The sequence below is a fragment of the Corvus kubaryi genome, unplaced genomic scaffold, assembly GCF_017639235.1.
Source record: "Corvus kubaryi isolate FWS band 111438036 unplaced genomic scaffold, C.kubaryi_AGA036_p1.0 74, whole genome shotgun sequence".
NCBI classification, from domain to species: Eukaryota; Metazoa; Chordata; class Aves; order Passeriformes; family Corvidae; genus Corvus; species Corvus kubaryi.
Genome location: NW_024582061.1, coordinates 15,701,785 through 15,726,071, shown reverse-complemented (window position 1 = coordinate 15,726,071; position 24,287 = coordinate 15,701,785). Strand labels below are relative to the sequence as shown.

At 53.2% G+C, this 24,287-nt stretch overlaps 2 protein-coding genes across 4 annotated transcripts; both read left to right on the top strand.

Moving 5' to 3' along the window:
• The first annotated feature begins 59 nt into the window (after positions 1 to 59).
• On the top strand, positions 60 to 13,009 carry BAIAP2L2 (BAR/IMD domain containing adaptor protein 2 like 2). Of its 2 annotated transcripts, none has more exons than XR_006020063.1 (14): positions 60 to 1,096; positions 2,022 to 2,097; positions 2,373 to 2,459; positions 3,452 to 3,513; positions 3,831 to 3,902; positions 5,236 to 5,352; positions 5,723 to 5,869; positions 6,339 to 6,491; positions 6,930 to 7,071; positions 7,842 to 8,067; positions 8,983 to 9,054; positions 9,379 to 9,559; positions 9,647 to 11,418; positions 12,232 to 12,314. XR_006020063.1 is itself a non-coding variant. In XM_042050758.1 (14 exons), exons 1-14 carry the CDS (start codon positions 1,058 to 1,060, stop codon positions 12,305 to 12,307), a joined length of 1,491 nt encoding a protein of 496 aa, XP_041906692.1. In that variant the 5' UTR covers positions 60 to 1,057; the 3' UTR covers positions 12,308 to 13,009. The 2 variants fall into 2 exon arrangements, 1 of the variants encoding a protein (XP_041906692.1); XM_042050758.1 differs by having other exon boundaries at positions 11,378 to 11,418; positions 12,232 to 13,009.
• A 972-nt stretch (positions 13,010 to 13,981) lies between these two features.
• Positions 13,982 to 22,876, top strand: SLC16A8 (solute carrier family 16 member 8). 2 transcript variants are annotated; one of them, XM_042050890.1, is made up of 5 exons: positions 13,982 to 14,604; positions 17,708 to 17,944; positions 18,444 to 18,587; positions 19,111 to 19,974; positions 22,101 to 22,876. In XM_042050890.1, the coding sequence occupies exons 2-5, from the start codon at positions 17,716 to 17,718 to the stop codon at positions 22,490 to 22,492; spliced, it is 1,629 nt and encodes a 542-aa protein (XP_041906824.1). In that variant the 5' UTR covers positions 13,982 to 14,604; positions 17,708 to 17,715; the 3' UTR covers positions 22,493 to 22,876. The 2 variants fall into 2 exon arrangements, with proteins under 2 accessions (XP_041906824.1, XP_041906823.1); XM_042050889.1 differs by having other exon boundaries at positions 13,987 to 14,604; positions 17,645 to 17,944.
• The last annotated feature ends 1,411 nt before the right edge of the window (positions 22,877 to 24,287 follow it).

Below are 24,287 nucleotides of genomic sequence, written 5' to 3'. Positions count from 1 at the left end.
TCTCTCTCCATCCTACAAGTTCCCAGAGGGGTTCTAGGCTTGCTGACTCTGAATCTCTTACAGGTAGAAAATCAGAAAAAGGGCTCCTTGAGACACAGGATTTACACCCTTTGTATGGGCTGAAGAAGTGAATGAGCTGTCCCTGCAGCCAGCCCTGGCAGCACGTGTGTGGTGTGAGGGGCTGGTTGCCCCACAGCAGTTGCAACCAGAGTAGAGAGGCTTTGGACCAGCTGCAATATGAGGATCCTCTTGGAGCTGGCCAGGCCTAAAAAATAGAACGCTGGGTTTTGCTTGCTCCTTCTCTTCCCAGGCCCATGCCCAGAAGAAATCACAATGACAGCGCTCTGGTCCCAGCTCACCAGAGGTGAAACCTGGGAAAGGGTTCAGACAGAAGCCTGTTCCTGCTGTTAGAGAGTTTCAGTGACAATGGGAGTGGGAGGGAGGCTAAGAGCCCGAGGGCTGAAGCCTGGGGTGGGGGAATAATGGGCAGGGCAGAGTTGAATTTTGTTTAGAGCTTTCCTTGTGCTCCCTGCTGCCCGCTGCTCTTTGCTGCCTGCAATCACAAGCTGATAGGGATCTCCTGACTTTCGAGGTGCCTGTGTGAGAGAGACCTGAAGACGCCTCAGTTGCTCAGCACAGTGAGGCCGAGCAAGCCACGCCGGAGCGGCGGCAGTGCCGGAGGCAGCGAGCCATAAGGTGGTGACTCGGGCAGGTGGCCGGCACCACAGGTGTCAGGACGGGCAGAGCTGGGTACCAAGCTGGCAATCAATAATGCAAAGAGCCGGTCACATGTCCTTGCTGGCTGTTGCAGGATTCCTCTCTCCCCCCAGAGTCTGGTTACTTCAGAGATCAAGTTCCAGCCTCTCGGTTGGTGAATTATTAAACTCCATCAGTGCTCCCTTTGTACCACGTCTGTGTCTTCCTGCTGTCCTTCCTTGCTGGTGACAGGCTCTTTCCATCCAGCTGCCTGTGCAGAAGCAGAGTCCTCTAGTCCTATAGCACCTTGTACTCTACTTTGCTCCTTGCTTCTCTGAGGGAGAGTGAATAGGCTCCAGAAATGGATCTGTCCTACAGATCCACCATCTCCATCTATAAGGTGAGTGTTGGCATCAAAGGCTGCTTCTGTCTGCATATGGGAGACATGTGGGTGGGAGATCAGTGTTTTCTACCAAAGGCTCTCTTGGGTGGACAGCTGAGGGCTGAATCCATTCCCAGGCTAAGCTGCAGCAGCTCCTGTGGGCTCTGGATTATGTCTGGGAGCAGATAGCTGGCAGGGGGAGAGGGTGGTGTGTGTCCTAAAGGCTTCAGGAAGGAACTGGGCAGCCAGGGTGGCTTGGACATGGAGCATGAAGGGTGACACACCTTGGTTGCTGGTAGGAAGAAGTTCGATCGTCCATTTTGCCCCTCCCTTGAAAGAAACGCTTCCCTACACACAGCAGTGCTGAAACAAGGCAGGGAGGGCTGACAGAAGTGGGGAATTGCTTATTCCAGTCTCTGGTCTTCTCTGTAGCCAATGGGCACCTTTGATAAAATGCAAATAAAAGTGGAGAAGCTGGTTGTCCATCCCTTCTGTTACTAAGTGCTGAGTCTGGCAGTGCACCACATCCTGGCTGGGAAAGGGTTGTGTTCATGCCTGGATAATAAGCAGTGGCCCTCTGGCTGGCTGTGGGGTGAGGCAAAAGGCTGCTCAGATCCCCTTGCAGTTACTCCCCTGCCTGCAGTGGGTGTGGGCCCTTGGGAGAAAGCCGTCTTCATTCAGGCGACCCCTTGTCTCTGCAGTGAGCTACCTTGCCCTCTGGCCCTCTGGCTCCTCTCCTGGCTGCCTTGGGAAGGCTAAGGGCAGCTGGAGTTGCTAGCCAGCCCCGATGCAGGGAGCTGGCTGTGCATGGCTGTACATCGCCTCGGTTCCAGTGCGCCAGAGGGGGCTTTCACCCAGCCAAACCACAGCAGGGGAGCCTTGACCTGCTGAGGTCTCTGGGCATGAGGAAGAATGGCATTAACGAGCTTCTGCCTGGCCACAGAGTATCCTGGAGCAGTTCAACCCTGCGCTGGAGAACCTGGTGTACCTGGGGAACAACTACCTGCGTGCCTTCCATGGTGAGTGGGGTCCCACACAGCCAGGGCTCCAGACCATAGTGCTGCATCCAGCCTGGGCATCCCCTGTGCCACCACCTGGGACAGGGTCTGCCACCTCTGACATGTCCTGAGCTGCTCTTAAGCGCTCCTCAGCTCCAGGAACCACTGCTGATGGGGAGAGATGGGGTGCCCATAGGCGAGGTACCAGGGGGTGGCTGTTCTGTTGTGCTGATTGCTGGTGGTGGTGATGGTGGGAAGGCAGCCAGACCCTTACCACCCCTTTCCTCTCCCCACAGCATTATCAAAAGCTGCTGAAGTGTATTTTAAGGCAATTGAGAAGATTGGGGAGCAAGCACTGCAGAGTTCCACCTCACACATGCTGGGTAAGGCTCTCCTGCACGTCATCTGTCCTGTGGTGAGCCACAGTTATGTTTTTTTGACCTTTATGGTTTTTAGCTGGTCCATCTCCAGGTACTGGGGCAAGAAAGACAGCTCCTTTAAGTGGTGTCTCTCTGTACCAGGGCCCTGTCCAGGTGGTGACAGTCAAATTTATTGTGTGTCCTTGAATATTTCTCACAGCCCCAGCACTCTTCGCTGTATCTCTCTGAGTTCAGTCAGTGAGCTCAGCTCCTGGGATGGATCTCTCACAGAAACCAGTCCCTGTTGAGGCATCCTGCCCCAATAAATGAAATTTTCATCATGGAGGAAGCATTTTTTTCCTTCTTGGAGATGTGAGGGAAAAGCCAGGGATCATGCACTGACAACTGATGGGGTCTTGTCCTCCTGAGCCTGCAACAGCTGGAATGGTAGCTTGGGGCTGAGGGAGTCACACTCAACAGCGTAAATAACTCTGCAGCCTGGTGGCGATTGCTGAAAATATGTTCAGGGAACTGCTCCGCTGCTAAACTTTTTAGCAAAAAGCTGCCAGCAGATGCGCCCCTTCTGCAGACTCTTTTTGTCATCTGCACCTCCCAGCTAGCTCCTCTGCTCCGTCATCAGTCTCTTCCTTTCCTGCTTCCATAACACCGACACTGGTGAAGCGGGACCATGCCCAGCATCGGAGTGGGTGCTGGAGCTACCTTCCCATGGGACAGCCAGAACTGTGCACGGCAGCTGGGGAGCCACTGGGATTAGAAATGGGGCCTGCAGGGGCTGTGGCAGAACAGAAACCCAGCACCCAGAGCTCGTGGCAGAGGCGAGGCTGCCTGCTGACACCTGGGGCTGTAGCTGAGCGCGGTGCAGAGAGCAGTGCTTTCTGATATCTCTTCCACAGCCATGTATCGTCAGCCTGAGCTGCACGCTGCTGGTCTGCCTCCTTGGGCACACGAGGACATGACCACAGGACTTTTTCACCTTCTGTCTTTTTCCCCTGAAGGTGAAATTCTGATGCAGATGTCTGACACGCAGAGACTACTGAGCTCTGATTTGGAAGTTGTGGTGAGTGGTTTTCCCAAGGGCTGGTGGAGGTGGAGAATAAAGTGATTTACTTAAATACAGCTTATCACCATTTACCGTGTTCACCCCATCAGCTGCCCTCACACACACCTGCAGGCAGGTGCCTGCCTCCCTGCTTTCCCTGCTGCACGTGGCAGAGGAGGGTTACAGGGCTGGCATGCCCAGAGCCTGGCTGTGAGTGAGTCATGTGCTCAGCATGTTTTATGAGCCACCCCTTATCACAGTGCATGCAACATCCCCGTATGGTGAAGGGATGTTGGGTGAAGGGATAAGGGTGATGGCTCCTTCGCCTCTTTCAGGCTCAGACCTTCCACGTAGACCTGCTGCAGCACATGGAGAAGAACAGCAAAATGGATGTGCAGTTCATCAGTGTAAGTGATTCACTCCCTTCTCCTCCTCAGTTCTTGTTCCCCTCTCCCCTTCACCTAAGGGTTTTTGCTTGAATGCTTGAGGTGTTTCCTTCATTCTTCTCAGCACGAGATAGGGGGTCTTATCTTCTCCATCATGGAACAAACCCCCTTGTTCAGCTGATTATGGAGAGCTAAAGAGGTGGCTGTTCTTTGTGCAGTAGGACTTGCCAAATGCTTGAGCAGAGCTGAGAGACTCAGCATCCCAAAAGCAGAGTTCCCAGCTTCTCCAAACCCCAGGCTTTGCTTGTCTGTGGGTCCTGTGCTGCCATGGCCCAGCTGGCCATGCTGGTGGGTAGTGTCACAGGGAGAGGTAGAGGCCTGGGGACTTGCTCCCAGTGCTGGGGCAGTTGGGTGCCAGTCCTTGCTCCTGAGATCTGAAGGTTCATCAGCACTCTGGGGCCATTTAAATTGAAAAGAAAGATAAAGAAAGACATTTTATAAGAGGTCCAGGTGAAGCCTGATTGCAGGTGGACTCAGATATCCAACTGATTTACCAAAATATGAATATCGATCCAATATCGATATCCAACTGAGATGGACAAAAACTCTCTAACAGTTTAGAGTTAGAAAGTGTATGTTTTATGTGGCACCAGGCACTGCATGGGATAGCTCCCTAAGAGGCAGGGCCCCGATCCAAGCAAACACAAAGCTTTTTATTTACAAAAATTATGAATATCCAAAATACAAATGTATATTCATAACGTTAACACCTCCCATTCTCCACTGCGTATGGAAATGAGCTTAAATGTCATTAAGCATGCGTAGTGTGTGTCCTGAATTGAGTCAGTGGTCTTGAATTGGGTCAGTGGTCCCAAAAAGGATGAAGTAACTCATCTTCCTCATTTTGACCTTTTTGCTTCTCTGAGCTTTAACAATCCTAATTACTTTAGTGACCTGTAAGTTTCTTCTTGCATGACTTTTGGATGGGTTCCCACAAAGGGAAGAAATTGGTAATTGTCTTGTTCCCTACACCAACTTATCAATATTTCTACTTCTCATTCTAAGCACAGCTAAGCAAACACACAAATGACAGATCATCAGTTATTTGGCAATCAGTTACTAACATCTTAAAACCCATTTCAGGCCCAGCTCTCCTAACTAACTATTTTAATTAACTCTTACTGGGCCCAAGTTCTTTCCTATTCCAACTAATCTCAACATAGCTAGCCTATAACTAAAATCTTTGTTTCTTCTAAATCTATGTTTCACAACCATCAATCAGAGCAGGACCCTTGCTGCCTCACGGTGTGGCCGGGTCTCTGGTTCCTTACTGAGCCTGTTTTCTCCCTGGCAGGAGAGCCAGAAGCAGTATGAGCTGGAGTATCAGCGAAGAGCCACCAACCTGGATAAGTGCATGGCAGAGCTGTGGAGAATGGAGAGGGCTCGTGACAAAAATGCCCGGGAGATGAAGGTAAGCAGTGATTGCAGGAAGGGGAGTTAGTAATAAGAACTGGATAATATCTTGGAAGCCAGGGCTGATTTCTCAGCAACCTCAGCTAAGGGGTTGCCCCAATGTTCAAAAGGCAGGAAAGTAGGAAACTCCTGTTCTACAGGATGCTACTGACCTGTGGTACTCACTCCTGCCAAGCCCTTTCCTCATTTAGGAAGCCTCAATAAGCAAGAATTTAATCCCTGGCACGCTGCTCTAGCTCCTCTCTGCTGCTCAGCACTGCAAGTGGACTGGGAAGCTGATAGACATGATGACCCCTTCCAACCCTTGCCCTGAGCCCACTCTGCTGGATTTTCACTGGTCCCTTCCTCCCTTTTTCCCTGTGACACAGGAGAATGTGATCCGACTGCGCTCAGAGATGCAGGCGTTCGTCTCTGAGAGCCAGAGGGAGGCTGAGCTGGAGGAGAAACGCCGCTACCGCTTCCTGGCTGAAAAGCACCAGACGCTCTACAACACTCTTCTCCAGTTTTACAGCAGGGTACAGCCCTGACATGCTGGGGAGCAGAACTGGGGGAGCAGGCAGCAGGGCCGGAGGGGGAGCATGCAGGCAGGAGGGAGCCAGGGCTGAGCAATCCCTTAGGTGAAGGATGCATCTGCATGTGGACTGGGCAGGAAGCTATTTTGTTTCTTGCTGTGAAGTTCAGGCTGGCTGTACTAGGCTGGGACAAGATGTCTGGGGCTGAGGATGGTGCTGACATGGGGTTAGTTGGGTGTGTGAGTGATGGAGGAGGAAAGGGTGCTGTAGGTGTTTATAGCAGGGTCTTTGGGACCATGGGATCTCTGTTGCAGGGTGCCATCCTGGAAATTCCTGCCTACAGGGAGCTGTTTGGCCATTCCCACAAGCCTAATTGTGGGAGGACCTGGTCTCTAATGCCCATGTAAGCCCTAGGCTTCCTCTGTAGCTTGTCTGCCCTGTCCATCACCCCCTCTTCTCTCCTTCTCCCCAGGCTCGCAGCATGATCCAGACCAAGGCACCACGGTGGAAGGAGCAGCTGGAAGCCAGCCGCAACCCCTCAAACAGCCACTCACCCAGTCTGCTCTCAGCCTCCCACAGCCAGGGGTATCCATCTGGACGGCTCACACCCACCCACCTCGAGATGGTGAGGAGCCCACAGACAGCTTGTTTGGTGAAATATTGGAACAGGTTGCCCAGAGAGGTGGTGGATGCTCTGTTCCTGGAAACGCTCATGGTCAGGTTGAACTGAGCAGTGAGCAATCTGATCTAGTTGGAGATGTCCCTGCTCATTGCAGCCGGTTGGACTAGATGGCCTTGAAAGTCCCTTCCAACCCAAAGAATTCAATAGTTCTGTGGTGGTGAGGCTGCAGGGCAAGGTCAGTCCTTGGCCAACTGTGGTGCTTGCTGCCTTGTCCAGCTCCAGTGGCCTTTCCTGGCCAAGAGGAAGAGCAGCCTGTGTGTGGGCTGCGATGGAGGAATGTGCTGAGTTTGGCTTTCTAAGAGGGACTGCATATCTCTCAGAGCATCTCCTGCCTAACACAGCCTTTGTGGATGTGTGTTCAGCCCCCTTTCCTTCCAACAGCCCCAGAGACCCCTTGGGGACTTTGCTTCTTCTATGACTGGGAGTAGATCCAGCATCTTCTCTCCGGACCCTCCAGAAATGAGAATGTCTCCTCAGCCAGAGTCTCCCAGGCGGCCACTGAGGAGGACACCATCAGCAGCAAGTATGACCTGTATCTGGGAGCAGTGCTGTGGGGAGACACAGGGGCTGGAGCTCTCTGGGAAGAGGGTTGGGTTTGGGAAGGGCCCACCTCTCTATCAGACCACCAGACCTCAGCCACATTCCTGGGCATGGTGAGAGGACAGTGCCTATGGGAGCTGTAGAGGGCAAGGCTGAAGTAGAAAGTGAGCTCAGCCTTCAGGGCAGAGTCCGTCCAGGGCAAGGCCAGGCTGTGTGAGGTGAGGAACCTACAAATGAGCAATTTTCAAGCACTGGTTCTTGCTAGAGTTCCCATTTTAGTAAAGCACCTTCCCTCATACTACTGGATTAAATGTTAGCTTGCCCTGTGAAACACAGCCACTTACCTCGTGACACACCTGCTTCTCCTTCCTGAGAAATTTCAGCTTAAAGTCTTTAAAAGAAGTAAAAAAAGGACAGGGAGAGAGAGAAATTACCCAAATAATCAGTAGTTCTAGTAGGTTGGGAAGAGGATTGTCAGGCAGGGCATCAGCCAGGGCATGCAGTGCCTATGCTCTAGGCATTTGGCCAAAGAGGACGCAGCACAAAATAAATGGGTTTGGCTTGAGTTGGTTGTCTCCTGCAGGATGCTTACTCTGCTTTTCCCATGCTATGCCTTGCTCTCTCCCTGAAAGGCCATCTGCTCCTCCACTAGAGTAATTACTTGACTGGGGAAGCACTGCTCCCTTTGAGGCAGCATGGGTCTTGCAGGAGGACGCCAGGCTCCAGCCAGACCCCTGGGATGCCTCCCCCCAGGTTTGCTCCCTACGGGCCGTACGTCCCGTTCGGGTTCCTTTGGCGAGGCCAGCAGCGCCAGCGAGGGCAGGAAGAGGAGTGGCACAACGAGAGTTCAGGCCATCGTGCCCCACACGACGGGTGCCAACCGGACCCTGCTGCGGTTTGAGCCCGGGGATATCATCGCGGTGCTGATGCCAGAGGCGCAGAATGGCTGGCTCTACGGCAAACTGGAGGGCTCGTCCACGTACGTGATTCTGGTGCTGCAAATTGGCCAGATGCAGGCTTGTCGAGTTTGGAGCTGGGAGGGTTAAGCCCAAAATTATCACCCTGCTCACCTCCTGGTGTGGCCTGGGCACTGTGTCCCACCCACCATCTCAGTGGGGGACAACGCTGTGTCCTCAGTGATGAGGGCTCTCCGTGCCAAGAAGATGCAGTGTGGCAGCGCTGGCCTGGGTGGGCTGCCTGAGAAACCTCCAGGGGCTTTGGGTGGAAGAGCCAGGGATGCAGTGACCCCCTCCTGGCTTGCATGGCTGAGTTACTCCTGTCATGGGATCCAGCTCAGGGCCATGAACTGCTGGAGTTACCTGAGAGGCCTGGCACTTCTTAGCTCATGCTGCAACTGCTTCCACAGCCTCCAGCACAGGCAGGCCATGGAAACTGCTGCACCCAGCACTTACTGAATTACTCCCTGTGGCACTGCCAGCCAACATCTGTGTGTAAAGCCTGCCTCGTTCCACATAGGATGTGCTCTGCAGGAACGCTCACAGATGTGAGATGAACAAGAGCAGTGCCTGTCTTTGGGCGGCTGTTTCTGGAGTGGAGCTGCTGCAAAATCCCTGGAAGAGTTTTCCCCAGCTTCCTTGTGATTGCAGTTGGTTGGAGTGTCTCTTGCTGGATTGCACCAACACTACTCCCAGGAGCACAGGTTTTGCACAGCCCCTGAGATAAGCGAGTCCAAGCTCAAAGTCTGCACCACGATAACCCCTGTGCCCCACCCATGGGTGAAAGAAGTGCAGGAACCCTGTCACACATGGTAGTGGCAAATGTGGCTTGGTTGATGTGTGGGATGGGCGTAGATCAGAAGTGCTGGGCCACTGGATCTGAAGAACCACAAACCACAGTGGCCTGGGCCTCATTTGTCTCTGTTCCTGTGCTCTAGGTGTGGCTGGTTCCCTGAAGCTTATGTCAAGCCTTTGGAGAATGCGAGGGAGATGGAGGAGCCAGACACCAGGTAACAGGAGGGCAATTGGCTGGGCAGGACCTCCTGGTACACCACTAATGCCAGTGGGGTAATTGTTTAGAGTGTGTCCATGGAGAGCTGCAGGGCTCCCGTGCTGGAGAACCCGCCAAGGGCCTCGTTGTGCCCTGGGATCTCTCAGGCTTCTCTAGGCAGCTCCTGTAACATGTGCAATGTCATCTCAAAGGTGCTTGGGACTGGGCCGGTCCAAGACACGTGTATTTCCTCCAGAGATATCCCACATTGTGGCTAGCACCTGTGCTGCTCCCTGTTCCTTGCTCTTTGACTCCCACCTCACTGTCTTCTCCTCTTGCTCAGGTCCTTCCCACTGCGAAGCAGCCACAGTATGGATGACATCCTGGACCGTCCCAGCACTCAGTCCTCTAGCAATTACTGGCCTGCTGCTGCCCAGCCCAGCGTGCCGAACCCACCTCCCCTCTCAGTGGGTGCCAGCAGTCACCAGAGTGGGGTGGTTGCCCCACTCAATTCTGGCTCCAAGGTGAGTGCTTGAGCAGAGACTGGTGGCTGTGTGTGAAGTGGGCCACGTCTGACTTTCATGCTCCAAGGCACACCTTTTCTGCTTTAGCCAGTAGAGACAATCACGTTTCTGGTGTTGGTGAAGGGACCTGCTGCCTTCCTGAGTTAAGAGGTCTTGTTAGCACCAGTCTTTCTCACCCAGTCTGTTCACATGCCACCTTGTTCTGTTGACCCCTGCCAGTCTGCTTGTTGTGTGCAGATCCTCAGTGCCTGGCTTTGCTCCCCCAAGGGAATGCTTTTCTGCCCCTGCCCTTCTCACCTCTCTCTCTTTTTGCTCACCAGGGACCCTTCAGTTCAGTCCTTTCCTCCATGACCTCCCAGCCTGATTTCTGGTGGCTCCAGGGCAGCACCTCTTTCTGCTAATAGTAGGACTGTGGAGTGACCAGACTGGTCTGGGAGTGGGTGACCAGCTAACAGAGATGCCATCCTTCTTCTCCCTTCAGAGAATGGAGAGGAGTTTCATAGGGTTCCTCTTTGAAATTCAGATGAGGGTTGGCTTAAAGTCACAGCTGGGGTAGGGAAAAACTGAGAGCAAAGGCCGAGCTATTTTTGAGAGCTTTAGAACAAGTTGTGTCCAACCCATGGGTTATGGATGGGAGAAGGAAGTCCTCCACTTATCATTGCTTCCAGCAGTGGGGAATTGACTGGGGAGAACAAAGTTAAAGGTGAGGACCTGGGAGAAAGAAGAACGGTGCTGCCCGTGGGGCATTACTTGCTCAGTCTCACAGAGGGCTGGAAAACCTTGTCCGTGGTTACTGGTTCCAGGCCAGTGCAAGGCTGCAAGCAATTGGATGGCTCAAAGAACTGGAAACTGCAATATTTAATTACTCTTTTTTTCCTTTTATGTCCTGCTCTGTGGTTTCAGGTAGCCTCAGGCTGCACAATTCCGGGGAACAGCCTCTGCAGCCTCTCTGTCCCTCTGGGTCACTGGTTTTCATCTGGTCCCAGGGCTAGGGTGTAGGGATAGACCTGGGATTGAGTCATGAGTTGTGTGCAGCATTTGGAATAGCATGACAAAGTGTGGAACCTCATTAGAAAGGAGGAAAAGACTGATTTGGAAAGACTCAGCCTTGCTTTAAATGTATGCCCAGGACATGCCCCAGTTGAGCCACAAGAAAATGGGTGTGACTTCCCAACTGGATCACAAATAGCCACGTGTGGCTGTCTTGTCTGTCACCAGAGTACTTTAGCAGGTCAGTTGTCACTGATCCTTCACTATCTACTGGCCAAGAATAAGGGCCACAGGACCTAGGTCTAACTTTGTCCGTCGGGTTTGTCCACTTTTAAGTAATATGTGGTGTAGGGTAGGTAGGTACACCTCTGGAATTCCCCATGGATGCAGGAAGCATGTGAGGGCACGGATGACAGACTTTTTGCCAGGGTGTGTGGGCAACATGAGGGGGCATCTCTGGCTGCGCTGGAGGGTGAAATGTAGCTCAGACTCTCACTGTTTGCTGTGCTCTTCAGATATGACACTTTGGGGATCTGAGTCATCTCCTTTCTTCCCCAAAACAAAGGAAGATGTCCTAGGGGAGTAAGGAACCCCCAGTTTAGGGACAACCCCCCACAACAAAATTCAGGGTATTATCTATAGTGGGGAATTTGTGGACTTTTGCAAAGCTTGAATAAGGAGTCAGAGCCCTGTTAAGAGGACTTGGGCTCCTAACTCTCCTAAGCGTTTTGTGAAATCTTCCTCCGTGTGTGCAGTGTCTCCTGCCCAACTTTTCTCTCTCCATTCCCCACTCCAAATTTCTCACTGCTGCTTTTCTTTTCACTGCAGAAATCAGGAGTATTTGACCAGCCCCCTGAGCTCTTCCCACGGTAAGACAAGGAACTCCACTCTGGAGCCATCTGACAGTGGGGAGTATTATTACAATGCTGTTATTATTTAATCTTGTGGATTACCAAATGTGGGAGGAACAGGGAAGTGTCTGGGCAAAAGCAATGTGCAGCCTACCTCCCAGGACAGGAGGCAGAGGTGGTCCATTCTGGCCTCTGCTGACCAGCAAGGTCCTATCCTGACTGATAAAATGAGGTAGGAGCTGAGCACCCTGAACACATGTCCAGACCTGCATGCTCCTTCCCATCCATTCTGGAAGGGCCACAATAGCAGCTCGCAGCCTGAGTGTGGAGCTACATGACTGTGCATCTCTGCCTGCTTGGAAAGGGCTGAGGGATAAAAGTTGTGGTTTTGAGTTTCGATGAGTCAGGTCTGTGGAGATGAGACATGCCATCAATGCCTGCTTTTCTTCCCCCTGCAGCTGGGTTGGTGTCCCCATGTTTCTGGTGTGGTGCTGTGGCCTTTTTCTGCTGCCCAGCTCCTTGCTTGGAGGGTCGGTGTATGCTCTACAAGTGTAGAGTGCTATCATGAGGGACAGCCATGTGCTAGTGTCCCTTCATCCTGTGGAAGAGGGAGGGTGAGAAGCCCTTGGGAGAGCCCAAATGGAACCACATGGGAATGTGCAGCAGGGTGTGTAAAGGATGGAGAAAACATACTCAGGAATGAGCTTTACCACACTCTCCTCCTTGGCATGGAGGTGACTGTGCAACAGGACTAAGTAGCCTTTGCTTGGTCACAGGGATCCCCGTGTGGCGTTTGCAGGCTTTCTGATGGTTGCCTGTTTCCCTTTCCAGAGGTACCAACCCCTTTGCCACAGTCAAGCTGCGCCCCACAGTCACCAATGACCGCTCGGCGCCCATCATCCGATGAAGCAGGGCTGGGGACGGTGAAGAATTTCAGCACAGAAGGAGGAGGAGAAGTGACACGCTGTGACCTCCAGCTGGGCAGCAACCTAGTGCTGCCACTCATGGAGCGAACTCTCTTTTCCCCTCCCATACCTCTGGGACAATGGGACCCATCTCACCTGGGTGTCTGGTGTGCTTTAGCCAGAAGCAGATCTCTGCTGCCCTTTCTGGATTGATCCCTCCTTCCCTTCCCTTCCCTTGTGGTGTTGCTGTACTTGAGTGGGAGGGAGAAGTCTGGTGCTACTGGTGCTGGTGGTCTTGGAGAGGGGATGATGCTGGAGGTGGATGGAGGTAAGGCTGGCTAAGATCATCTGCAGCCAGGGCAGTGCTGTCGGGATGTTGCAGGTGAAGCTTTGCTATCTCTGCTGTGGGCAGAGAAGGACTCTCACCAAACAGTTCCTTTGCTACCAGAAGAACGAATCCCAAAAGAGAAGGCTACAAGAAGGCTTCCAGTGATGTGGTCCAGCTGACAGGGTCTGGTCTTAGCCCCTTTGACAACTGTGTCCATTTGTAGCAGCACCTGCCCCTTGTCACCCCAGGTGCTGCCCTTGCTGGGCAGTGCTGGGGCAAGGCAGGGGCAGGCGACACTGTCCAGCAGCACTGCCCTGCTCCTTCATGTACTGTCCTGTGGAAAACATATGGGTTTTTTTAAAATAAAATGGTTAATGCATCTTCTGTGTCCATTTCAGTGGCCATCACCTCAGTCACAGGATGCAGGGGGAGGAGGAGAGGAGCTCCCCACCAGCACTGGGGCCACGATGGCTGCCCATGGTTGTCGTGTTGGACACTGCAGTGCTGTGGGTCCAGATGCAGCCACCAGCCCAGGGTCTGGGGTGGATGTGGAGGGCACCAGGAGGGCTGTACTGCCCACTGCTGGCTGCCCTCCCTGAGTCCCCCATCTGTCCTGTGGCCACCTTCTCCTCACCCACTGCTGGAACCTGTGCCCTGGGCACCCCAGGGCCACTTAGTGCAGGGGAAAAACATTCCCCTAGGACCTGTGGGGGCGTCACCAGTCTGGGAATACCCTAAGTGTGCTGGGGGAGCCCTCACGGGAGAGGCAGCATGAGTGAGGGATGGAGCGCTAGAGGTGGCCAGGGCTTAGCTGATTAGCTTTATTAATAGACATTAAACCCTGGCTGTGAGTGCTGCCAAGCCCCCGCAGCCCCCCTGCTGCCCTGCTGCTGGGGGGCTCCAGGGGTTTACAGCCCAGGCCTTTCCCTCCCCAAAACATCAGCTGGGCTGAGCCCCAGCCCCCTCCCTGGAAATAAAATTTTCCCCCACGTGTGGCCAGAGACTGGCTCCTCCGCAGCGCCTGCCAGACCTCCTTCTGTGAGTCAGCCACTGGGGAGGTTGTTTTGGAGGGGGGGTTATTGAGCTGCCAGGGGTGGGCAGGATCTGGTAGTTTGAGTCATGGCTGGTGGTGGTTCCTCGGCTGCTCCTCCTTGTCTTACTTCTCTGCTGGGCACATGCCCTGCACAACCGCGCCAGCACTTCTCCATTGTGGCTGGCAGTTGAGGAAGCTTCAAAAGCAGCACCTTCACCTATTTTGCCCCTTACTGAAGCACGGGCACACGGTCTCCTCCTCCACTGCCCCCCTCCCCAGCACCCAACACCCCCCACCCTCACCCCGCTTCCTCCTGTCTTGGTCCCTCCGACCGAACCTACCCCCGCCAGCCTGCCCTGCTCTGCTGGGGAAAACGCAAGGAGCCCCTGGGCAGCGGGATTACCGGGGGATTCGGGCTGTGGCAGGCAGCCACCTCGTCCCCATTGGCTGGAAAAGCCTCTTAAAAGTGGAGAAGTGCTTTCTGCCCGCTCAGCACCCGCTGGTCTCTGCCGACCTGAAACCATAAGCAGCTCCTGACCCACATCCACACTGGGAGTGCCGTGGGGCACTGCTTGCACCCACAGTAGGCGAGGGGGTACCCCACACAGGGTGTTCCCCCAGATCTGCCACGGACAGCTTTGCTGGGCATCGCTGGAACTGGAGGAAAGCAGGCTGAGACGGGAATTAGCTGTCTTGTGAGGACATAGCTGCTCCGAAGGAAGGAGCGGAGCACAAGAGACTGCTCGACAGGTACTGGATTCCTGCAGGCATTGTCCTGTGCCCACCATGGGGAGAAGATCCAGGAGGACCATCTAACCAGGCACCCTCATCCAGAGCCGGGAAGTGCCAGCCAGTGGGAGAAGGAAGCACTGCTGACAGATCTGCTCAACCCTTGGAAGCTCAGTTTGTGCTCGGGAGGTCATCACTTCATTGCACAGGTCAGTGGTGTGGAGGGGTGCTTGCATCCTTGCTCCAGCAGCCAATAGGACAGTCCATCCTGGGCCTGCACTCATTTAATTCTCTAACAAATGCTTTCCCAGGGGGTTGTCTGTGGGTTGAAGAGGCCAGTGGCATGAATCATGGCCCTTGCACTTAAAAAAATAGACCTCCCACCTCATCTGTATGGTGTGAAGAGCATTTATGTGGACTCTCCCGGGTGCAACTTGGGGATTTTCTGGGCATTATCCAGCACTAGTTGCACTGTGCTCTGCATGTGTCCAGGGACTGGCAGCCACAACTGAACCTGCTGTGGTCTTCACCCTTCCAACCTGGGCTTGTGCCTCCTGGTGTCAGTGCAAGTCTTCTCCTTGCAGCCACCTGCAGCAAGCTCTGTGGCAGTGCCTGCCCTGGCCCACCTTCCTGTGATGCACAGGAAAGGGCAGGTGCCCATGCTGATGAGCTTTTAGGTGCATGTGAACTCACACACAGTGTTTTTGCCTGTGAACAAAGCTCCTTAACTGAGGAGAAAATGCTAGTGAGCTGTGGAGTGTGCAAAGGCAGGTGCAGGGTGTGTGGTGTGAGCAGACAGGCAGCAGAGGTGTGCCATAGCATATTGGCCTTGGAGGCATCTCCACAGGTGAGCTCCTCTGGTGCAGCCCATCATTTTCATCTAGCTGCAGGCAGGTAAAAGTGCTTTCATGCTTTGCTGTACAGTTCTGCAGCACTGAGCAAGTGCTCCTTGCAGAGGTGCCTCCCAGCTCCAAACTCAAATAAGTATTCATGAATATTTGTCTAACATGCTCTTCAAAAGCAGATGCCATGGACTCATTGTTGAGAGGCAGAGCTACAGAAATCTCTGAAGAGCATGCCACAGACAGACAAATATTTTCTTGCTAGGATGCTGGCAGAGAGTGGCAGGGTTCAGGGAAAGATGGATCGCAATGGTTTTATTAATTCATTTAATTTGTGGTGCAGGATGAGCTCAAGAAAAGCCAGGCTGGGAGAGGGGCTTGGATAAAAGGTCTCAGGCTCTGCTTGGTGGCAGCCACTCTTACTTGAAGTAGCTACGTGCAGCAGATGGTGCAGCGGTGGAGCACCAGCACTGATGGAGAAATCACTGTGCTTTGGCAGCCAGTCACCTTTTGTGCAGCTGGGTCTGGCTTGTCAGTCAGCTGGAGCTGGGAGAGGAATGGTGGGCAAAATGGCAGAAGCTGAGTGAGGCTGTTGAGTCTGGCTGTCAGGGTGCCAGTGATCCAGAAAGCACCAGGAAGGGTGAGATGGGGGAGGTATGGATAGCTGGAGAGCGTATAATTATTCTTTTCTAGCCCCCTGTTTTCAGTTCTTGTGTCTGTCCCTTGCCACAGCCCCTGAGACCTGGGCTGGGAGGGAGAGGTTAGAGGAGCCTGTGCCAGCCCCTGTGGTTCAGCCCAAGAGCTGCTAGGAAATGGCCATCCAGGACAGTTGCCCCAACCCATGCTCAGAGCCAGATTCTGCTCCCTTCTTTTGTGGCTCACAGCATCCTGAAAGTATGGGGAACTCTGCTGCAGGGACCCATCGTGGTGGCTGGCATCTGAGTGCTGCACTGAGTAACCCCTCTGTGTTTTCAGGAGCGGAGGCCCCCTGGAGAGGGGAAGGAGGGGTACAGCAGAGGGTGGTGGAGGGGGTAGGACCACTCTTGCCAAGTAAAGGCCCTCTGCCTGGGGTCTGCCCCAGCTTGTGCCATCCACACTCCTGTCTAAAGGATTTGCACTTCCTTGACATGCAGAGCAACAGCAGCTACGGGAGTCAGCTCAACTCACTCCCTTTGCTTGGGGAACACCAAGAACAGGGACTTCCTTGAGAAATGCACCCAGATCCAAAACTCCCAGGTTCTAGCTATGTGTATCACATCCATAAGACAGTCCCTGTCCCTTCAGCAGTCTGTAGTCCATATGTGACTCCTGGCATTTCCCACAACTGCTGGTGCCAAGAGATGGGGACACTGCTGCCATCATGCAGTCCTTCAGCCAAGGGAGCTGGGCAGGAGAGAGGACCCATGTTAGGAGTGTGCTGCCAGCAAGATGGTGATAGGAGACAAACTGGACCCAAAAAAGCCCAGCTCAGGCATGGAGAATGCCTGTCTAATCTACTTGGGGGCATCTATAGTCTAGGTCCAGTGATGGCTTTGCAGACGGGTGTGAAAATAAGCCTGGCTGACCAAGAAACTGTGGCCAATGGTGCTGGAAGGGGCAGAGACCTGGTACCTAAGGGAGAAATGAAAAACATACCCATAGCAGCCAGCTGGAGCAAAATTCCTGGGCAGCTTAAAGCCCTGAGAGCAACTCACAAGACATCCCCTCTAATTCCCTCCTTCTTCCCACTTAGGCTTTGTTCCGGCCCCTCTGTGTATGTACGGAGCCCTAATCTCTCTGGCATGCAAATAACCACCCGTTTTTTGTGCTCTCCCCCTTCACCTATTTCGGAAATCTGGCCCCTGATGGCGGGGAGGGGAGAGAGAAGGAGAGTGCCATGCACTGGGGCCTCCCAGAGGAAAGCACAGAGGGCTTAATGGATCTCCTTGCCTCACTGCTGGAGGTTTCTGTGGCAAGGCAGGTCCTGGAGGGCTCCCCGCTGGAGCAGACCAGCATGGGAGAGGCTCAAAGGCAGATTTTAGGAAGCAAAAAGGGTTCATGTTGCTGGCCTTTGGTTCACACCATCTGTAGGCAGGGTTGGATATGAAGCAAGGGGGATGTTGCAGATCATGATGCTGCATCAGATGCCGCACTCCAGGCTCAGCTGGGAGCCGCGACACTGCTCAGCTGTGTTCAGCCAGGGGTTATGGAGCTCTGGGCTGCCCTAAGCTCAGGGGAAGTGTCCCACCTCTGCCCAGCTGAGGCATGACCTCACACCCAAAAGCAATCCCATCTTGCCTGGCAGGATCACAGTACAAAGAGCAGATGTGATCCCCCAATGAGCCCCTCAGAGCTTGGAGATGGTGGGCATGGCGAGAAACCTTGTAGTAAATGTTTGCTGCTCTGCTTTTCTCTTCTCTTCTTGCAGCATCAGCAGATTTTCTCCTTCTCTGTTGCCCTACTTCCTCCTGGCCTGCCTTTCCATTCCTAGGCTAGAAGATGGGGAGACCTGACCCAGAGGAAGGGCAACTCCCAGCTCCTGTGAAGCCCCCGGATGGTGGCTGGGGCTGGATCGTGCTCCTTGGCTGCTTTGTGATCACCGGCTTCTCCTATGCCTTCCCAAAAGCCGTCAGTGTCTACTTCAAGGAGCTCATGAAAGATTTCCACGTGGGCTACAGTGACACAGCCTGGATCTCCTCCATCATGCTGGCCATGCTCTATGGGACAGGTGACGCTTGGACACACTTCCCTCTCCCCAGCTCGCACCTTTCCCACTCTGCCATAGGCCCAGGCCATGTCCCATGGGCTCTTCTCATGCTCACTGGCCTGGTCATGAATCACGATGCAGAATACAATTGTCCTACCACTTCTCTTCTGGAAGTGTGCTGCGTCTCATATCCCTGTTTCCTCTGCCCCAGGAGACCTCAGGGGTCACCCCACGTACATCCCAGACAGCTGATACAGGGTTTGCTCCCACTCCTCAAGTGCTGTTCCTATCACACCAAGCACCAGGGAATAGGGGTCCAAGGGCAGGGCAGAGCAGAAGTCTCCACACCACAGCCTCCCACCCTTGGCCAGGCCCAACAGATGTATATCTAAGCAGCCAAGTAGTGAGTTCCATCATTACTGTTGCATCTTCCCTGAGTGCCCTGCCTGGGCTGCCTGCCCCTTCCCAGTTGTCCTGTCTCCTTCTAGTCTCCTACTCTGTCTCTTCTGCTTCCTCCTAGGACCAGTATGCAGCATCATGGTGAACCAGTTTGGCTGCCGGCCCGTGATGCTCATTGGCGGGCTGCTAGCTTCTGCTGGGATGATCCTGGCATCTTTTACCACCAATATCATTGAGCTTTATCTGACAGCTGGTGTGCTGACAGGTGAGAGCCCTGGGATTTGGGGAGGCAACACAGACTTACCTGGGAAAGAGCCAAGACCATGTTGAATTTCCCTTTAGCACTGCCATGTCTAGTATCAGGTCTCCCTCACGTATTTGCACATGCTATGGGAAGCATCTAGTCCTGAACGCTGCACCTGTGAGGGATGCATCTGCTGGATCTAAACAGCCAGGGCCTGTGGTTGCGAGGCAGAAGAAACCGAAGTGGTGCTCAGTGATCATGGCAACTCTGGTAGGTGACATCAGTACACAGTGGCAGGGGAGAGAGGCAGAATTCCTGTGTAAGGCTCAGGTCCTGCCTAAACATGGGCACAATAACCTGATTCAAACATGCTTCAGGTGGACAGGCTGGTTTAGCCCATCCTCTGCAGGGGCAACCCACCAACATGAAGGCACAGAGGCTTGTGAGGAACACATTCATCCCATCATGGGACTTCAGGACTAGGACAGTCTGAGGGGACTTGTTGCAAGCCACATCTCATGTTCTTGCACTCACTTCCATGTAGGTCTGGGTATGGCGTTGAACTTCCAGCCCTCACTGATCATGCTGGGCACCTACTTTGACAAGCGTCGGCCTCTCGCCAATGGACTGGCTGCTGCTGGGAGCCCTGTCTTCCTTTCCTCCCTCTCTCCACTGGGGCAAGTGCTGCTGGAGAAGTTTGGTTGGCGAGGAGGGTTCCTTATCATGGGGGGCCTTCTGCTTAACTGCTGCACTTGTGGGGCAGTCATGAGACCCCTGGATATGGGCATGAAGCGGAAGATGGGGAAAGCTCAGGACAAATATGAAGCCAAGGAGATGCTGCCCATAGGAGGGAAATCAGAGGAGGGAATCAGCACCACTGATGGAACCAAGAAAGGCAAGAAAGCCAAGAAGAAGCCCAAGAAAGGAAAGAAGCTTCTGGATTTTAGTATCTTCTCCAACCGAGGGTTTATCATTTACACTATTTCAAAGTTCATCCTGGTCTTGGGTCTCTTCGTGCCCCCCATATTGCTGGTCAACTATGCCAAGGACACAGGCGTACCAGACACAGAGGCCGCGTTCCTGCTCTCCATCATTGGTTTCATAGACATCTTTGCCCGCCCTGCCTGTGGCATGGTGGCAGGGCTGAAGTGGGTCCGCCCTCACGTGGCATATCTGTTCAGCTTCTCCATGCTCTTCAACGGCTTGACAGACATCTGCAGTGCCAGGGCTAGCAACTACACGGGGCTGGTCATCTTCTGCGTCTTCTTCGGCATCTCCTACGGCATGGTGGGGGCGCTGCAGTTCGAGGTGCTGATGGCCATCGTTGGCTCCCAGAAGTTCTCCAGCGCCATCGGGCTGGTCCTGCTTATCGAGGCTTTCGCCGTGCTCATCGGCCCACCCTCTGCAGGTAGGTGTCTTGCTATAGGGGATTCGTTTGGCTGCCATTCCACAGTATTGCAGGCGTCGGGCATGGACACAGCACTTGAAGAAAGACCCTATTTCCCAAATTTAAATTCGCTCTAGAAGCCAAGAGCTGATCTCTGCCTTCACTATGAATGTTGCAGAGAATCGTGTTAAGGATAGGGTCAGGCACATGCTGCAGGCAAACCTTTGAGAGTCTTCATTAGGACAAAGCGTCTTTCAATTTCTCCTTGGTGTCCATGGCCTTTTGGTTGGCACTGCGAATAGCGATCTCAATTTGCGCTGATCCCAATCCCAAGGCACAGGTGTTTTGCTGTCAGTCAAGTCAAAACACTTTGTACAGCCCCCTGAGGCATTTGCTGTTAATTTTTCTAAGAGGATTAAGATGCTCACAGCTTTTCAGCCAGTCTAGTCTAGGTCACAGTCCTGGTGAGGTCCATACCCCACAAACAGTGCATAAAAACAGGCTGTTGAATGGAGGTTGGCGTAGATTAATACTAAGTGTTTGATCACATCTGAGAATGCCAAATCATGCCAAAGGCTTATTTCCAAACAAAGTGCAGTTTCCTGATTTGCAAGGAAGAGTCAGGGACAAGACCATGGAAAATCCCCAGGCAGGAACCACTCTTGTTTCTTGCACCCCTTCCTTCAGCTGTAAAACAGGGGCTAAAGTGAAGACCTCGGTGTGAATGGTCTTTTCCCCAGCACAAACCACCAGTTATGAGTAAAACCCGCCCTCAGCAACTCCAACCAGTTCTCAAGTAAAATTTGGCGGTCAAGAGAAGACCCTCTTAAATGCTAACAATAATGCATGTCTCACTTTATAAACCGTGGGGCAGTCGGCAGTCCCAGGCCAGGGAAGGTCAAGAAATACATGTCTTGGAGGCAGCTGCAGAGAGATCACTGAGGGAGAGAGGGATTTAAGAGCGCCTTGCCCCAAGGAGCAAGGCACACCAGTGGGTGCTAACAAGGGACATCCCTCAGCCCTCCTGCCTCAGTTCAGCTGTGCCTTGGTGCTGTGTGCACATACAATGGCACACAGACAGTGCTGGGTCACTGAAGAGTGGTGTTGGGTGCAGCCAAGTCGTGTTGGGGGTACCTTCCTCACTGCTCTAGGACTCCCCTGGTGCAGGAAGCTTGAGCGCTCTGACAATCCTGATGGCTCGGACTCAGGGAGAACAGTGCTCAGCTGGGAGAAGGGGGTTGAACAAAGTGGCTTTGTTTGGCGTAATCCTCCTGAGCTGCTTCCCGCTCCGTGGGGCCGAGGGGGTTTGGCACAGGATAAGCTGCACACACACACACGCACGCGCACTAGTGCACGCAGGCTCCTCGCTCGCCACCCGGCTTGGCTGAATGGGCGCATTCACCTGCGCAGGAATTCACCACGTGCCTCCCATGACTGCTCTGGGAGGCACCACAGCGTGTCCTGGGGCCAGTTTCAGGGCATGTACTGTACCACAGCAGGGACTGGGGGTCACCTGCGTTCGGGAGCACACGAGACTGAGATGAAGAGTGCGGCTCCATGGCTACATCCTGACTGCAGCAAGGCAGCTGTTCATGCTCCCCAGCACCAAGGACTGGCAACTCTCCCTCCATTGCCAGTCCCAGTGGATTCAGAAAATAGATTGAGAAAATCTCTGGCACAGAAATCATCAGGTGTGGGCCAACCAAAGGGATTTCTCTGCCAAAGAGAAATCTGTTCTTCCTTTCAGAATGTTTTCCTGACATACTAGCATAAGAAATAGCAATGCCTCTCAAATTTTCTTTTCTGAGGCTGGCCAAGTCAACTCATGAGAGGCTTTTCCCACCTTGGCAAGTAGAAGATGGCCCAGCATGGAGTGAAACGATAACATCAGGGTGTCACAATTATTTAAGCTTGTCCAAACAAGGGAAAACACCAACCATGCACTGTTACCATACTTTGCCTGGAAATACAGTGTGGCTCTTTCCCAGTGTGATATTTAGATATTCAGGCTTCTTGCTCTTCCCTTGAGGAATGGGTCCTCAGCATGTGCTGCTCACCTGAGCTGGGCTGTCCATGCAGGAGTGCATAGGCTGAATTTAGCCATCTCGTTTCTTCTCCAACCATCTCATTTCTTCTCCAACCATCAGGCCGCCTGGTTGATGCTCTCAAGAACTATGAGGTGATCTTCTACCTGGCGGGCTCAGAGGTTGTGCTCTCTGCTCTCTTCCTGGGTGTTGCCAGCTACTGCTGCCTGAACCGAGGGAAGAAGGAGCCTCCCCCAGAGAACAACCCCACTGCTGGAGGTGGGAGTGACACCGAGGAAGCAGAATCCGACGTGCAGGAAGCTGAGGAGCACAGCAGCAACAACCACCAGCCGGCCCACAGCACTGACAATGCCATGGTGGCAGCCAACGAGGAGGCCAACCATGTGGCAGATGAGCAGAGTGGGGAGGGAGGTGGCTGTCCCACAGGGGATGGGGAGGTGTTGGCACGAGACGGCTGCAACGCTGACCAGATGGTGGAGAGGGACAGTTTTTAGCCAGGGCAGAGAACAGGGATGTATAAAACCGGCCTTGTTTGCAAGCAGCTCAGCATGGGAGGGTAGGTGGGATGCGGGGAGGAGAAAGCTGGGACAAAGGCAGACGTAAGAAATAAGAGGGAGAGGTATAAGAATAGCTGGTCCTTATGTACATATGTCCACATACCGACGCAGTGATACATCTACTTGCATCCTGCACCCATGCTGGTACAACACAGGCTCAGATCAGCCCGAACACCAAAAAGAAAAAAATAATAATCTTCTTTCCTCATTTTCAAACCAGCCTTGGAGAAAGTCTTCCAAAGAGGATGCCAAGGACTCTCCTTTTCCTTCTGCATTGTCACAATACAGAACACAAACAATTAGAGACTCTTTGTAATCAGATCTGGTACGCTCTGTTCTGGTGTCAGTGTTTCCTTCACCCCACTTCAGTCTCGCTGGCAGCAGGTTTAGGAGGTGGTATAACTCACAGCTACCACCTGGCCACCTCCAGGGGCCACCACCATGGGGTAGACACCAGGCTCTCTGCAGTAACTCCCTGGGGCACTGCCAGACCAGGAGGCCACCAGCTCTGACCACCTCTGCCTGGCACATCTTTTGTAGATGGTAAAGCTGGGGCAGTGACACCTGATGCTGCTTTCCCAAGTAGGGAAGTGCTGTGTTAGAAGCTGCTGCTGAGCTACACGAAGAAGACACCTAAGAAAGGCTAATGCCATTAGGTGTGCAGCCACAATACGGAGCCTCGCTGACAGGAATAGCACCAAGCCAGCTTTATCTAGGCTCAAGTGAGTCCCGTTGACGTGTGAAGGGAACAACTTGGCCCCTGTGGGGGTGGGGGTTTCAAGACAGGCAAATAACCATGTTCCAGGTGATTATCCACTGAGCAGGAATGGCACCAGATGTGCCTGTGTTTTCCTCTTAAATAGAGAAAACCTCCTTACATAAAGGAATCAAAGGTAAGGCAAAAGGACAAGCCCCAGTCCCTGAGTGCTGCTAACAAGGGTGTTGGGAGCACGTGGTAAGGCAGGCATGACCCCCTCACCCCCTGCTGCAGTGATGGATTTCTAGATTCAGAGAGGACAACCTTCCCTGGCATGCTTAAACCACTTCTAATCTGCTTTAGGACTGGATCTTTTATAAACACCCCTGGCCAAAGCTCTTTCTTCCGGTTTCTTGAACTGCTTCACCTCAGAGACCCTGGGGGAACCTGTGACTATAACAAGGGATCAAAAACTAAGCAGAGGGCTAGAGGGAAGGCAGCTCGTGGGGTCACCAAAAGATGTGTTTTGCTCCAGACCAGACTGACTACAAATTAGTGGGTAGTTGGTAGAGCCTGCAGGACCTATAAAGCCATTTAAACACAGCAGGGGAGTGAGGACATGAAGGAAAGGCTTTCATTCTAGATGCTCCCAAACAAAAATGACAGTAAATGATGAGCAAAATAAAGCTGTTGAAGAATGTCAGTTTAAGAAGAGACAGAAGACTGGAGGGGAGAAGGTAAACCCCATAAGGTTGTACTCTGTCCCACCATTGCTAACACCACTGTTAGATCTAATTTTGAGCCAGTCATAGCAGTGACTGTGGGCTTTTTCCTATTCAAACTCACTTAGAAACATCCCAAATGAGACTAACCCCCATAAAAAATCCCAGATGCAAAGATCTGGGAGAAGGAGAGCAGCAGCAAGGGTGCTGGGGCCCTGCAGGCATTCATCCAGTGCTCTCAAAGCTTGTTCTCCCTCCCCACAAGGTAAAATTGCTGTTTCTGCTCAACCAAGTTGCTCTGCAGCTCTTTCCC

Bases quoted from the DNA above. Each gene is read 5' to 3' on its own strand.
- BAIAP2L2 (XM_042050758.1), top strand. From the start codon at position 1,058: ATGGATCTGTCCTACAGATCCACCATCTCCATCTATAAG. The intron at 1,097-2,021 runs GTGAGTGTTGGC...GCCTGGCCACAG, and splicing joins CCACCATCTCCATCTATAAG to AGTATCCTGGAGCAGTTCAA. The intron at 9,055-9,378 runs GTAACAGGAGGG...CCTCTTGCTCAG, and splicing joins ATGGAGGAGCCAGACACCAG to GTCCTTCCCACTGCGAAGCA.
- SLC16A8 (XM_042050890.1), top strand. From the start codon at position 17,716: ATGGGGAGACCTGACCCAGAGGAAGGGCAACTCCCAGCTCCTGTGAAG. The intron at 17,945-18,443 runs GTGACGCTTGGA...GCTTCCTCCTAG, and splicing joins GGCCATGCTCTATGGGACAG to GACCAGTATGCAGCATCATG. The intron at 18,588-19,110 runs GTGAGAGCCCTG...ACTTCCATGTAG, and splicing joins GACAGCTGGTGTGCTGACAG to GTCTGGGTATGGCGTTGAAC.